General features: G+C 43.3%; 1 protein-coding gene across 2 annotated transcripts in view; it reads right to left on the bottom strand.

Annotated features, from left to right (window-relative positions):
* LOC127582611 (procathepsin L-like) overlaps positions 1-14,075 on the bottom strand; it is a 36,381-nt gene that overhangs the window by 15,830 nt on the left and 6,476 nt on the right. For both annotated transcript variants that reach the window (XM_052038051.1, XM_052038052.1), the window contains exons 2-4: positions 13,470-13,611; positions 11,005-11,127; positions 7,437-7,613 (exon numbers count right to left, since the gene is read on the bottom strand). In XM_052038051.1, the coding sequence (XP_051894011.1) occupies positions 7,437-7,613; positions 11,005-11,127; positions 13,470-13,611 (442 nt within the window). The remainder of the gene's footprint in view (positions 1-7,436; positions 7,614-11,004; positions 11,128-13,469; positions 13,612-14,075) is intronic.

Raw genomic sequence — 14,075 nt, 5'->3', positions numbered from 1 at the left:
CCATCTCCTGTGGATCCACTCAAAGATGTCCTCTTTGGTCTTTGGGGGGGAGCTATTCTCTTTCTAGTTACTCCTTTTCCCTTCTCCTTGGATTCTCCTTAATCTTTTCTGCCAAAACTATCTCATGCCCTCTTTTCGCCCTTCTGACTTCCTTCTTGAGTACACTCCTGCACTTCCAGGGCTCCTCCAGGGATTTGCTGGATTTCAGCTGCCTGTACCTGACCAGAGCCTTAATATCCCTTGTCATCCAGGGTTCCCTATTCCTGCCAGCCTTCCCTTTGACTCTAACAGGAACACGCAGATCTTGAACTCTGGATATCTCACTTTTAAAAGCCTCCCACTTGCCAGATGTCCCTTTGCCTGCAAATAACCTAATCCAATCAATTTTTACTTTCTAATGCAACCAAAATGTGCCTTGCTCCAACTTAGAACTTTAACTTGTGGACCAGATCTGTCTCTTTCCATAACTAATTCAAATCTAATAGAACTATGGTCACTGGTCCCAAAGTGCTCTCCCACTCACGTCAGTCACTTGTCCTGCCTTATTTCCCAAGAGTAGGTCAAGCTTTGCCCTCTCCCTGGTTGGGGTTTCTATATATTGCCTGAGGAAACTTTTCTGAACACATTTAACAAATTCCACCCCATCCAAGCCCTTAGCACGATGGCAGTCCCAGTCTTGATAACCCTATTATTCTTGCAACTTTCTGCAAACTTCACAGAGACAGCACCCGAGGTCAGGATTGAATCCAGGACTCTGGTGCTGTGAGGCAGCAGCTCTGTGCCACTGTGCCACCCTTGTGCCCTGTTAAAAAATTTCAAGACTGAGGACATAGATTAAGCCATGTTGTAGATATGGACTGTGAGGCTGTGAAGGAAACTTGTGGAATAAAAATATTGAATTAGAAAGGCTGCGTCCAGCGACAATACTATTTCTAGTCAAGAGAGGGAATGGTTAATGTAGTTAATCGTTCATCCTGGTAACCACACTATGGTATTGCATGTCCATAATTTGTGTACTATTTGCTACATTTTTTCTGAGGAAATCACCTGCTTTTATTGGGAAAAGTTGCTCTGTTTTCTGCCATAAGACTAGGCTATTGTGACATTCATAGAGGTCATGCCATGTATCTCCATATAGCTCCCTGTTCATCATCTTACCCGATACTTTTAACAAAAACCTACCAATCACAAATTTAAAATCAGCAACTCACCTGAACCATTTGGCATTTTGCAGAAGGGAGTTCAAACTTCTGCTCCCTACTCTATGTACAATGGGTTCCTAACTCCTGAAACCTTCAGTTCTGCTATCAGTCTCTTTTCCCTAATACCTTGAAAACTCCAATAAAATCATTCCCCCAATCTTCCAGGATATTCAACCATAAATTCTATATCTCTTACCCTAATTTAACCATTGAATTCCAGATAACATTCTGGCAAATTTATGCTGAACTCTCTCCAAGGTGAATATACCTTTGCAAGGATGTGGTGGCCTAACCTAGGCATTGTATTGTTATAGGATAACTTTTACTCTTTTTTTATAGCCCTCCAGTAATTAAGATCAGTATTCTCTAGCATCCTTTGAACATTTTCTTTATCCACTCATGTACATGGATCTGGCTGCTTCTGTCCTTTCACCACTTAGAATGTGCTCCTTGTACTATTTTTAGATCCAAAGTGGATAGTCTTAGGAAATCCATTGAAATACACTTAGGAAATACACTGAAATCCATTTGACATTTTTTGCCCATTCCCTTAAACTATTAAGCTTTGTAACTTAATGCTTCCATCTAGATTGGTTAGAACATGACTTATCATTGTTGCATTGGCAATTTTGATTATGTGGTTTTCTATCACATTCTCTAAGTCATTTAAAAATATTGTGAATAGTTGATGGTCCCATACAGATTCTTATGTGAATTCACAAGCTACATCCTGCCAATGTGAGTACTTGCCCATTATTCAGATTCTCTGTTTCCTGCTGCTTTATTAATTTCTGAAACAGGTTAATAAGATATCTGCAATTTCTAAGCTTCAAGTTTAGATAACAGTTCCTTCAAGAGGCTTATCAAATGCTTTCTGGGATCCACAACTGACTTCCTAAGAGGAGGCAGAGGGTGGTGGTGGAGGGTTCTAATTGGAGGTCTGTGACCAGTGGTGTACCATGAGGATTGGGACTCTTCATGTTTGTGATATATATTAGTCACCTGGATGTGAATGTATGAGGCATGATAAATAAGTTTGCAAATGATACAAAAATTGGTGGTGTTGTTTAATCCTGTCAAACGCGAGGTAATGCATTTTGGGAAGGCAAACAAGAGTAGGATGTGTACAGTAAATTGTAGAGCCTAGGGATTTTGATAAACAGAAAGACCTTGGAGCACAAGTCCATAGATCCCTAAAAGTAGCAGCACAGGGGATAAGGTGCTGAAGCAGGCATATAGGATGACTGAGGGCACCTTCATTGATGTGGCAAAGAATACAAGAACTGGGATGTCAATGTTTCACAAGTTTATAAAACACTAGTTAGGTCACAACTTGGGGACTGTGGACAGTTCTGGTTGCCACACTATAGGAAGGACGTGACTGTGCTGGAAAGAGCTGCAGAGGAGATTCACCAGGATGTTGTCCGAATTGCAATTCAGTTATAAAACAAGGACTTTCTGCCCCCTGGAGTGGAGGAGGCTGAAGGGAGACCTAATGGAGGTATATAAAATTGTGAGGGGGATACATAGTTGTAGAATCAGACTTATTATCACTGACATATGTCATGAAATTTGTTGCTTTGCAGTAGCAGTACAGTGCAAGTCATAAAAATTACTATAAGTGACAAAAATAAGTAAATAGTGCAAAAGAGGAATAATAAGGTAGTGGTCATGTGTTTATGGACCGTTCAGAAATCTGATGGTGGAGGAGGAAGCTGTTCCTAAGACGTTGAATATGGGTCATCAGGCTCCTGTACCTCCTCCCTGATGGCAGTAATAATGAGAGGAGGGCATGTCCCAGATGGTGAGGGTCCTTAATGATGGATGCCGCCTTCTTGAGGCACCGCCTCTTGAAGATGTACTCAATAGTGGGGAGAGTTGTGAAGGGTTATAAAATCATCGAGATATACAGCATGGAAACAGGCCACTCAGACCAATTCATCCATGCCGGCCAAGTTATCGAACTGAGCTAGTCCCACTTATCCACATTTGGCCCACATCCCTCCAAACTATTTCTATCTATGTACCTGTCAAATGTCTTTTAAACATTGTAATTGTACCCACCTCTACAGCATCCTCTGACAGCTCATTCCACATCCCCACCACCATCTGTGTGAAAAAGTTGCCCCTCAGTTCCCTTTTAAAATGTCACAAGATCACAAGACAAGGTAGCAGAAGTAGGCCATTCGGCCCATCGAGTCTGCTCCAAAGAAAAGGGAAAAAAGAAAAAGAAGTGAGAAATTGGTGGGGAGGGGGGGGTGCAAAAAAAAACTATTCTAACCCCAATTTCCAGCCTTATCCCCATATCCCTTGATACCCCGACTAATTAGATATCTATCTATCTCTTCCTTAAACGCCTCCAATGATCTGGCCTCCACTGCTGTACGTGGCAAGCCCAGTCTATCCAGACCCTCCTTATAACTCAAGCCCTCCAGCCCAGGTAACATCCTCATGAATCTTTTCTGCATCCTTCTGCAGCTTAATGACATTCTTCCTATAGCCAGGCAACCAGAATTATACACAATACTCCAAGTATGGTCTCACCAACGACTTGTACCGTTGTAACATAATGTCCCAACTCCTGCACTCAACGTCCTGACCGATGAAGACAAGCATGCCAAACACCTTCTTCACCATCCTTTCTACCTCTACCCCCAAGTCAGTCTGTTCTGCAACACTGTCCAGGGCCCTACCATTTACTGTGTAGGTCCTGCCCTGGTTTATCTTGCCAAAGTTAAACATCTCACACTTCTCTGAGTTAAATTCCACCTGCCATTCTTTAGCCTACTTCCTCAATTGATCTAGATCCTGTTGTAATCTTAGATAAGCCTTGTCATTGTCCACTAAACCACAAATTTCGGTGTCATCTGCAAACTTACTAACCATGCCAATTACACTCTCATCCAAATCTTTAATATAGATGATAAACCCAGCACCAATCCCTGCGGCACACCACTGGTCAGGCCTTGAATCTGAAAAACAACCCTGCACTACCAATCTCTGACTCCTTCCACAAAGCCAATTTTGTATCCAATTGGCTAGCTCACCTTGGATCCCATGTGATCTCATCTTCCAGACTAGACTACCATATGGGACCTTGTCAAAGGCCTTGCTAAAGTCCATGTAGACAACATTTACCATCCTGCCCTTTTCAATATCTCTTCAAAAAAACTCAATTGAATATGTGAGACTCAATTACCCATGCACAGAACCATGCTGACTATCCCTAATCAGTCCTTGCCTTTCCAAATGCTGGTAGATCCTTTCCCTCAGAATCCCCTCCAGAAAATTTCTCACCACTGATGTTAGGCTCACCAGCCTGTAGTTCCCTGGCTTGTCCTTGCAGGCCTTCTTAAATAAAAGCACAATATTTGCCACCTTCCAGTCTTCCGGTACCTCAACCGTGGCTGAAGATGATGCAAATATCTCTGCCAGGGCCCCTGTAATTTCTTCCCTAGCTTTCCACAATGCCCTAGGGTACACTTGGTCTGGCCAGTGGATTTATCCACCTTAATATGCTTTAAGATAGCCAGCACCTCCTCTTTCTTAACGTGGATATGTTCCAAAACATTATTCATTTCCCTTAAATCCTTAGCTTCCATGACCTTCTCCATGGTAAATACAGATGAGAAATATTCATTTAAGATCTCGCCCATCTCCTGTGTCTCCACACATAGACAACCATATTGATCCTTAAGGGAACCTATTCTTTCCCTTGTTACCCCTTTGGTTTTAATATACTTGTAGAATCTCTTAGAATTCTCTTTTACCTTATCTGCCAGAGCTACTTCATATCCTCTTTTAGCCATCCTGATTTCCCTCTTAAGTGTACTTCTACACCTCTTATATTCCTCAGGAGATGTGCCTCATCCCTGCTGCCTATACTTGTCATACGCCTCCTTTTTCCTGACCAGAGCCTCAATATCCTTCGTCACCCAGGGTTCCCTTATCCTGCCTGCCTTGCCTTTCACTCTAATAGGAACAAGCTGTCCCTGAACTCTCCCTGTCTCATGCTTAAAAGCCACCCTCTTGCCAGACATCCCTTTACCTGCAAGCAGACTCTCCCAATCACTTGCCCTGCCTCATTTCCCAATGGGGGTCCAGTGTTGCCCTCTCTAGTAGGGCCACCTACATATTGTTTGAGAAAACTTTCCTGGACACATTTAACAAATTCCAACCCATCCAAGCTCTTTGAACTATGGCAGGCCCAGTCAACATGAGGGAAGTTGAAATCACCTACTATTGCAACCCTATTATTCTTACAGTTGCCTCTGACCTCAGTACATATCTGCTCCTCTAATTCCCGCAGACTACTGGAGGACATATAATGCAATCCCATCAAAGTGATCATCCCCTTCTTATTTCGAAGTTCCACCCATATAGCCTCACTGGATGATGCCCCAAGAATATCCTCACTAAGTACTACCATGATGTTCTCCCTAATCCAAACAACCACTCCCCCTCCTCTATTATCTCCATCTCCATCATGCCTGTAGCATATGTACCCTGGAACACTGGACCGCCAGTCCTGCCTCTCCCTCAACCATGTTTCTGTTATGGCTATAATATCCCAGTCCCATGTACCAATTCATGTCCTGAGTTCCTCTGTCTTACCTATCAGGTTTCTTGTATAAAAATAAATGTAGTTTAGTTTTTCATACTTTCCTTGCTCTCTGTCTAGCACCTACCTGTCCTGTCTACTGAATATGCACATTTTAACATTTATATTAGCCTCAACTTTCCCATCTGCCACACCTCTGCTTTGGATCCCATCCCCCTGCTAGACTAGTTTAAACCCTCCCGAGTATCACTAGCGAATCTCCCTGTCAGGATATTGGTTCCCCTCCAGTTCAGGTTCAACCTATTCCTCCTGTATAGGTCCTACCTGCCTTAGAAGAGAGCCAATGATCCATATACCTGAGGCCCTCCCCACTGCACCAGCTCCTTAGCCATGCATTTAACTGTACTATCTTCCTATTTCTTGCCTCGCTAGCTTGTGGCACGGGGGGAGTAATCCCAAGATTACAACCCTACAGGGCCTATTTTATAAATCAATACCTAACTCCCTACAGGACTTCATCTGTATTCCTGTCCATGTCATTGGTACCGATATGGACCACGACCTCTGGCTACTCACCCTCCCCTTTTACAATGTCCTGTGCCCTCTCAGAGACATCCTTGATAGGGTAGATAGTAAAAAATTTTCTCCCATGGTGGGGGTGTCTAAGATAAGAGGGCATAAGTTTAAGATGAGAGTGAGGATGTTTAAAGGGGATGTAACAAGGAATTTTTTTAATTCAGAGGGTGGTTGGAGTCTGGAATGTGTTGCCCTAAGAGATGGTGGAGGCAGATACTCTCATAACATTTAAGAAGCAGCGAGACAAGTACTTGATTTGGCAAGGAGTAGAAAGTTCTGGACCTAATGTAAATAAATGGAACTGGTGTCGGTAGGTACGATGGGCAGCATGCACATTGTGGACTGAAGGGCCTGTTTCTCTGCTGTACAAATCTATGGCTTTAAGGAAGTCAATATAACATCTAAAAACGTTCCATTCTTTACTGCTTTTGCCAACTACTTAAACTTACCTGGACAAGAAGAAAGAGCTTAGTTAAGTAATACTGAAGGCTGTTTAACATTAGAAGTTTCAGGCACAAGGACAGAGTGAGGGAATACAGATCTTGGACATGTCCAAGGTGTACCTCATAACATAGTTGATGTTGAGCTTAGCCAGGTTTTAATTCAAGATTTTATTTTACTTGTTTTAATTATACTTGTATATTGTATTTTAAAATGTGTACTGCCCTGCAAAAAAGAGAGTGTATTTTGGAATGAGTTACCCACTGCCTCTTTGTGCAAAGGATTGATCTTCAGCAGTCAACTGCAATGAAATTCATCTTCAGTCACATACACTAAGTTCCTAATATAGCATTATATTCATGTTGTAGGTCACGTTTGACACTCAGCTTCTTTGACTTCAAAAGAACTGGATTTTGGGCAGCAAGAGATAGTACGCATATGCCACTATATTACATATTGACTGTGTGGGATTGAAGATGAACTTTACCCAGTAGTGCATGACTCCACATGTGTGGCAGAACTCAGTAGACACCAGCAGCATTATCAAGCAAATAGGGACAGCACTTTCAGACAAATAAGACTTAACCTCATTGGTTCCTAAAAGATATCAATGAAACATCATAATTAGCACTGGAGTGTTGTTTTCCAATTTTTACCTGGTTCTTCACTGGTGTAACCAAACCCTTTGTCCTCCAGTCAACAGTACTTGGCAACTCGAGACCATCTTCATTATCATCATCAAGCCCATCATATTCTTCAGCTTCTTCCTCAGTTGAATTTTCAGCTTCATTCATGAGGAATCCATTCATGAGTGTATTGAACTCTTCATTGGTCTAGAAAGGCAATTACATGTACATTTATTAATGTAGTGACAGTCCATGGGGAATACGCAGGAGGAGGATAGGAAACCTCCTGGGGTTACAATGCACCAGTATTTTGTTTACAATATCAGGAGAGATGAGAATATCAAGCACCTTCTGTGCTCTTGCTTGCTCTTTGACGGAAATCAGGTTTTTCAGGCAAGAATGATCTGAAGTGTTTATAGCTACATTGCTCTAGAACTTTGTCTGCATCATCCTGTTGATGTTAAAACAGCAATCACAATTCGCCTAAAACAGTTTCAATAAATTTGTCACTAAGCTCTCTGTCTCCTTCCAGTACTCGTTGTTTGAGACACGGCCCACTATGGCGGTATCATCTGCAAACCTGTAGATGAAGTTAGAATAGAATCTGGCCACACAGTCATGATTGTTTAGGGAGTAGAGCAGGGGGCTGAGGACGCAGCCTTGTGGAGCACCAGTGTTGAGAATAACCGTGGTGGAAGCATTGCTGTGTATCCTTACTGATTGCAGCCTGTTGGTCAGGAAGTCAAAGATCCAGTTGCAGAGGGAGGTGTTGAGTCCCAGGTCTTGGAGTTTGGTGATGAGTTTGCTTGGAATTGTAGTATTGAAGGTGGAGCCATAGTCAATAAACAATAGTCTCACTTAAGTGTCTTTGCTGTCCAGATGCTCCAGAGATGAGTGTAAGGCCAGGGAGATGGCATCTGCCATAGACCTATTTCGGCGGCAGGTGAATTGCAGTGGGTCGAGGTTGTCTGCGAGGCTGGAGTTAATGCGGGCCATTACCAGCTTCTTGAAGCACTTCATGACAGTGGATGTCAGAGCCTCTGGGCGGTAGTCATTAAGGCACATTACTTTGCTTTTCTTAGATACCGGGATGATAGTGGTCTTCTTAAAGCATATGGGAAGCACAGATTGAAGCAGGGAGAGGTTAAAATTTCTTCAAGTACCCCTGCCAGCTGATCTGCACAGGATCTAAGGACATGGCCAGGGACGCCATCTGGGCCAGATGCTTTCCGCGGGTTAATTCTCCAGAAGACTGATCTTACATCTGCATTGGTGACAATGGGTTCAGGTGCATTGGAGGCTATTGGGGAGGGTGGTGATATACCAATCCCCTTCTGTTAAAAACTTGCATAGAATACGTTAAGCCCATCAGGAAGGGATGTGCTGTTGTGAGCAATGCTGCCTGACTTTGTTTTGTGGACCTTTTTTAAGACATGTACCACAGTCAACTGCCACCTTCGGATCTGAATGTTATAGCTGCATTTGTCAGAAAGATTTCTCACTTTCTCAGTGAAGCTAATCTTGACCCCTCGTCAGCACCATAAAGGCATAATGTAGCTCACCTCAGAAGGAACAGCCTGCAGGGATCCTGAGGCAAAGTTTCTGAGAGGGTGACTCTCACCTAGGCTTTGCGAGCAGTGCAGGTACTTGTACTTGTTTGTTATTTGAGATATTCCTGGCAACTAAACACATTCCTGTTCTTGCAGTAAAGTCCGGGTCACGTTTACTCTCAGAAACCCTGCCTCAGATTCCTTACAGGCTAGCCTCTGCTGAAACACTTTGCTGCTTATCCCTGCCATGCAGTTATCAGGAGTGGCCCCAACAGCAAAGTGGGGAATCTTTCATTTTTGGTGTGACCTCAGCACTTAGACTTGGGAGGGGCATTTGGCCACTTCAAAATCAAGGTTTCCAAAATGCAGGCATTCACAGAGGGCACTCCTGCCCTTACTGACTCTTCCCAGGCATTCCTGCCATGAGTGCCTCCTCCTGTCTTAGGTGTCTTTCTCCTTGTTATTTTACTTGTCTGTGATCTGGTGGACATGGTATCATTTCTGCTTCAGCAACATATCTTCATTTCTGGCCACTTAATTTCAAGGATCACCCTGCTAAAATCACTGAGTGGGTGGATGGGGTAAGGTTGTGCTGATTGGGACCCTGGGTTGGGTTAGCCTGTGTGAGGTTTGTTTGGCAGAGAATTGTGCAGCACTTAATCAATGGCTGAAAGAAAGATGTGTCTAGCCTTTTAAATAATGCTCAGTTTGAGCCTTTGGCATCATTAAATGCTTTTTTTCTGTCAGGGAAGAGCCAGTTATGGTTCCAACCAAAGTGGCTGAAAATCCTGCCAAAAATGAGTTCTGGGTATGACACTTATTGACCCTAATTAGGTGCACTAGACTCCAGGAAAACAGTGCTGCAGTACATCATAATAGGAAGTTCATCCTTACATTGATGGATGTTAACACAATCGGCAAATGTCTTAATGTAATTCTTTTACATCAATGTTTTTTTTGTAAACAAATTCTAAACCATCTTTCTTCAGAATCCGATATAAAGTAAGGTATATTTAAGTTGAAAAAGACAAAATGGCCAGTGCACAATATTCAAAATTGGAGCCATTATTATTCATACAACCTATTTAATGTGAAACCATCTTCCATTGTGAATATAAACTCACAGAGCACTTACGCCAGTGAGGGAAATGGGTAAAAGCTAAATTATCTGGGGCAATACTGAGTGTCATTGAACCAGCTTTCATTTCCAGCCAAAGTGAATTAATTGATGTCAGCTGGACTGCAGTTGAGGTCTACATTTTGCCTCACTGATCTTGGACTTAGAGAAGAAAGTCAGGCAGCATTCCTGTTTCTGATTGTAATTTAATGCACTGATGCAAAGCAGTTGCACAAGGATCAGAAACAAAAACAGAAAATGCTGGAAACACTCAGAAGGTCAGACAGCATCTATGGAAAGAGAAACAGAATTAACTCTCCAGGTCAAAGACTCTTTGTCAGACTGGCACAAGGATCAGCTTGGTTCTAATACTCTGTGGTTAAATCCTATGGCCACCCTCACTGAAGCTCATACATTGAGGCAGAGAGTGCCTCTGGATTGGAGTCATTGCTCTGGAGGACAGAAGTTGACATTTTGAACTGCGATCCAATATTTCTCAGTTAGATTTTATTTTATTTTCAACTTTGCTTCTCACCAATTTTGCAACATCCTGCTTATGAAGATAATCAAAATCAATGCTTGGTTGGATTTTATTTCAGTGAAGGGGGTGAGGATCAGGAGAGTTTGATATGGCTGGTGCATGCAGCACAGCCTATACACAGTCATTATTTCTTTAGTGCTACTTGGCCTGGTGCAGCTGTGGCCATCGTGTTCCTTTACTTCACAGTGGCAAACACAAAGAGGACACTAGGCTCGAGGCAGCAGCTCACCATGATGCTGGCTGCATTGGTGAGCAGAAAGAAAGAAACACATTGGCAAGAGAGGTTGGACTTTGTAACGTGATACCACTAAATGGAACATAGCTCACTCAGTAATAGCACCTCAGTAACCGGCATCTGACAGACACACATATTTTGCATCTTGTACACACCAGATCTCCAAATTGGTTCATTGCCACAGTAAATGTGTGCTTCCCCAATGAGTATTCTCGATTGTGCTGTTCAATGTAACTCATGGCACTTTCCCAAATCATTCTCCTGTTGATCTCCTCACCCTGAAAAAGACATAAAGGCAAAGTCAAGCTCTATCACCTTTCTTTACCATTATTATACAAGTTTTCACAGGCTGTATGCAAAAACTGAATTAATACTTTACGTAATGCTTCAATTGCCCCTACCTTGTCTGAGAGGAGGGACTCATTCCACATGCAGGGAGCACACTGCTCATTGGCTTATTATTTCACCATAGGTGCTAATTTTGTGACTGACGAATGCTATTTGAAACTAGTGTGCATCTCTTAAAGGGGAGGTGCTTGGTGGCTGTGGCAGGATGTGGCCATCTACAATTGAAGCTGATCTGGGAGAGGTTCAAGAATGGCAGAACCTGGGAAAGGGTTGGTTAAACTATTATCCAACATCGGAGGCTTGGTCCAGGAGGAGATATCCTGATTCTGCAGGAGGGCATGAGGTCACACAGACACACACTCAGAATGTAGAACGATGGCTGTTGCATCCAATGCTGCGAACAATTCTATAGCTTTTAATGTGTGATCAAAGTCATTGAGTGCATGCTTGAATGACGTATCCTGTGGACTGAACAATTAAATGCACCAAATCCTTACTACACTTCCACAAAAAAGCTCACCTACCTAACGTTTATTTACCCCACTGTTTGCACACAGTCTTAGTGCTGTTGTAACCCTCAAACACAAATTTCCCTTTCTCTTTCAGGACAAGAGGGCAGACAACCAGAGTCATCAGAAGCTAGCTGGAGAGTGACAGGTGAAACAGCATCACATTATTCCAGTGGAGACAGAGGCTGTCATCAATGGAGTGGTCACTGTGGATGCTGTATCAGCAGTGGGATGGAAACTCAAGGAAATTCCACAACCTGCTTTGCCCCTCATCCTACAATTTCATCTGATTTGCAAGCAGCACATGTTGTAGCCAACCACTTCCCACTATCTACCTCCCCCTACCAAACCATCCTCCTCTATCAAGCCTCCTCCTTTCAGCAATGGAACTTGGCCAGGCAATCATAGAAGACACAGAGGAAAGTGACAATGAATTCACACTGTCACATGATAGAACATCTGCAGCCACAGACTCAGGTACTGAAGCTGCACATAACCTAGGGGACAGCTTGAAGAGGGGATTGCTACCACATGTGAAAGATGTCTTGTGCTTCATTTATTTATTTTTCAGGACGTGGTCACCACTGGCAAGGGCAGCGTTTATTGCCCCTGAGGAGCTGCGGGTGAGCCACCTACCTGAACCACTGCAGTCCTTGTAGTGAAGGTGCTTCTACTGTGCTACTTACAGGGTGTTCCATGGCTTTGGCCCTGTCATGATAAAGGATTGGACACATATTTGCAAGTAAGGATGGTGCGTGACCTGGAGGGGGACCTGTGATGTTGGTGTCCACATGCACTTCCTTCCCTTGACCTTCTTTATGATGGTAGAGGTCGTGGGTTTGGGAAGTGCTGTCAGAGTAGCCTGAGTAGTAACTGCTGTTCCTTTTTCTAGATGCCACACACTGTTGCCACTGTGCACCGGTGGTGGAGGGAACGAATGTTTGGTGTAGTCAGTGTAATCCCCATCAAATAGGCTGCTTTATCCTGGATAGTGTCAACTTCTTGAGTGTTGTTGGAGCTGCACTTGTCCAGGCACATTCTTGACTTGTGCCTTGTAGATTGAGAAAGGTGTTGGTGTGTCAGCCCATGAGTCACTCACTGCAGAACACCCAGCCCCTGACCTGCTCTTGTGGTTGCAGTATTTATGTGACTGGTGCTGTTGAGTTTCTGGTTAATGGTGTCTACCAGGATGTTGACAGTGGGGAACTCACCAATGGTGGAATCATAAAATCACAGAATAGCGCAGAAATGGGCATTTTAGCCCCGGTTGTTCACTCTGCCCATTTGCACTAATCCCACTTGTCCGCATTAAACTCATATCTCTCTACTCCTTTCCTATCCAAGTACCTGTATGAATGCCTTTTAAGTATTGCAGTTCTATCTGTTCTAATACTTTCTGTGACCCCTGCTTCAACTGTCAGGTACAACCCTACATTAGTCATGCCACCAGGGTTGTACAGTGTATAAAGGCATTTAAGAGACAACCAGGTTTATTAATTAAGACTGCATGCAACTTCGATTTTCTTGATTCATTAGCTTGGTTGGGAGTGCTTATTTTGACATTGTGGCAAGCTGACACTGCGGTAATCAGCAGCGATGGGAAAGTGGAATGTTAGACCAGTGACAAATGGGAAATAAGAGCAGTGCAAATCGATGACTTGGTCACTGACAAACTGATTAGAAAGAGACTGCTGAGGTTGCCCTTCCTCCTCCTGGCATACACTGTCACAGTAGGTGTAGTCTGAGAACAAATTCTGTTTTACCTCTGAGTACTGCTTGCTGTACTGTAGTTTCCAGTTCTCCCATTCTTCATCCAGTGCTGAACTGAATTTGTGGTCTGAGGCTACAACCAGAATAGACCCCGCCACAAAGCCCAGAAACAAAGAGAACTTCATTGTGCAGAACCTGAAGAAACAAATGAAATGGCATTACACTTTGAGCAATGTTCAATAATTCATAGAGTTATAAAGCATGGAAAGAGGCCCTTTGGCCCAATTCATCCATGTTGAATAAAATGGCTATCTAAACGAGTCCCATTTGCCTGCATTTGGCCCATGTTCTTCTAAACCATTCTGCATAACTGCACTTATTACTCCAAGGGCAGTCCAACCAATATTTTGTAACATGACATCCCAAGTCTTGTAATCAATGCCACGGCCGATGAATGCAAGCATGCCATTTGCCTCCTTCACCACCCTGTCTACCTATGTTGCCACATTCAGGAAACTATGTACTTGTACCCTTGTGTCTCTCAGTTCAACACAACTCCCCAGGGCCCTGCCATTCACTGTATGTACTGGCCCGGTTGAACTTCCCAAAATGCATCACGTCATCTGAGTTAAATGCCATCTGCCATTACTTTGCCCACC

The sequence above is a fragment of the Pristis pectinata genome, chromosome 24, assembly GCF_009764475.1.
Source record: "Pristis pectinata isolate sPriPec2 chromosome 24, sPriPec2.1.pri, whole genome shotgun sequence".
NCBI lineage: Eukaryota > Metazoa > Chordata > Chondrichthyes > Rhinopristiformes > Pristidae > Pristis > Pristis pectinata.
This window is presented reverse-complemented; position numbering and strand designations above follow the sequence as displayed.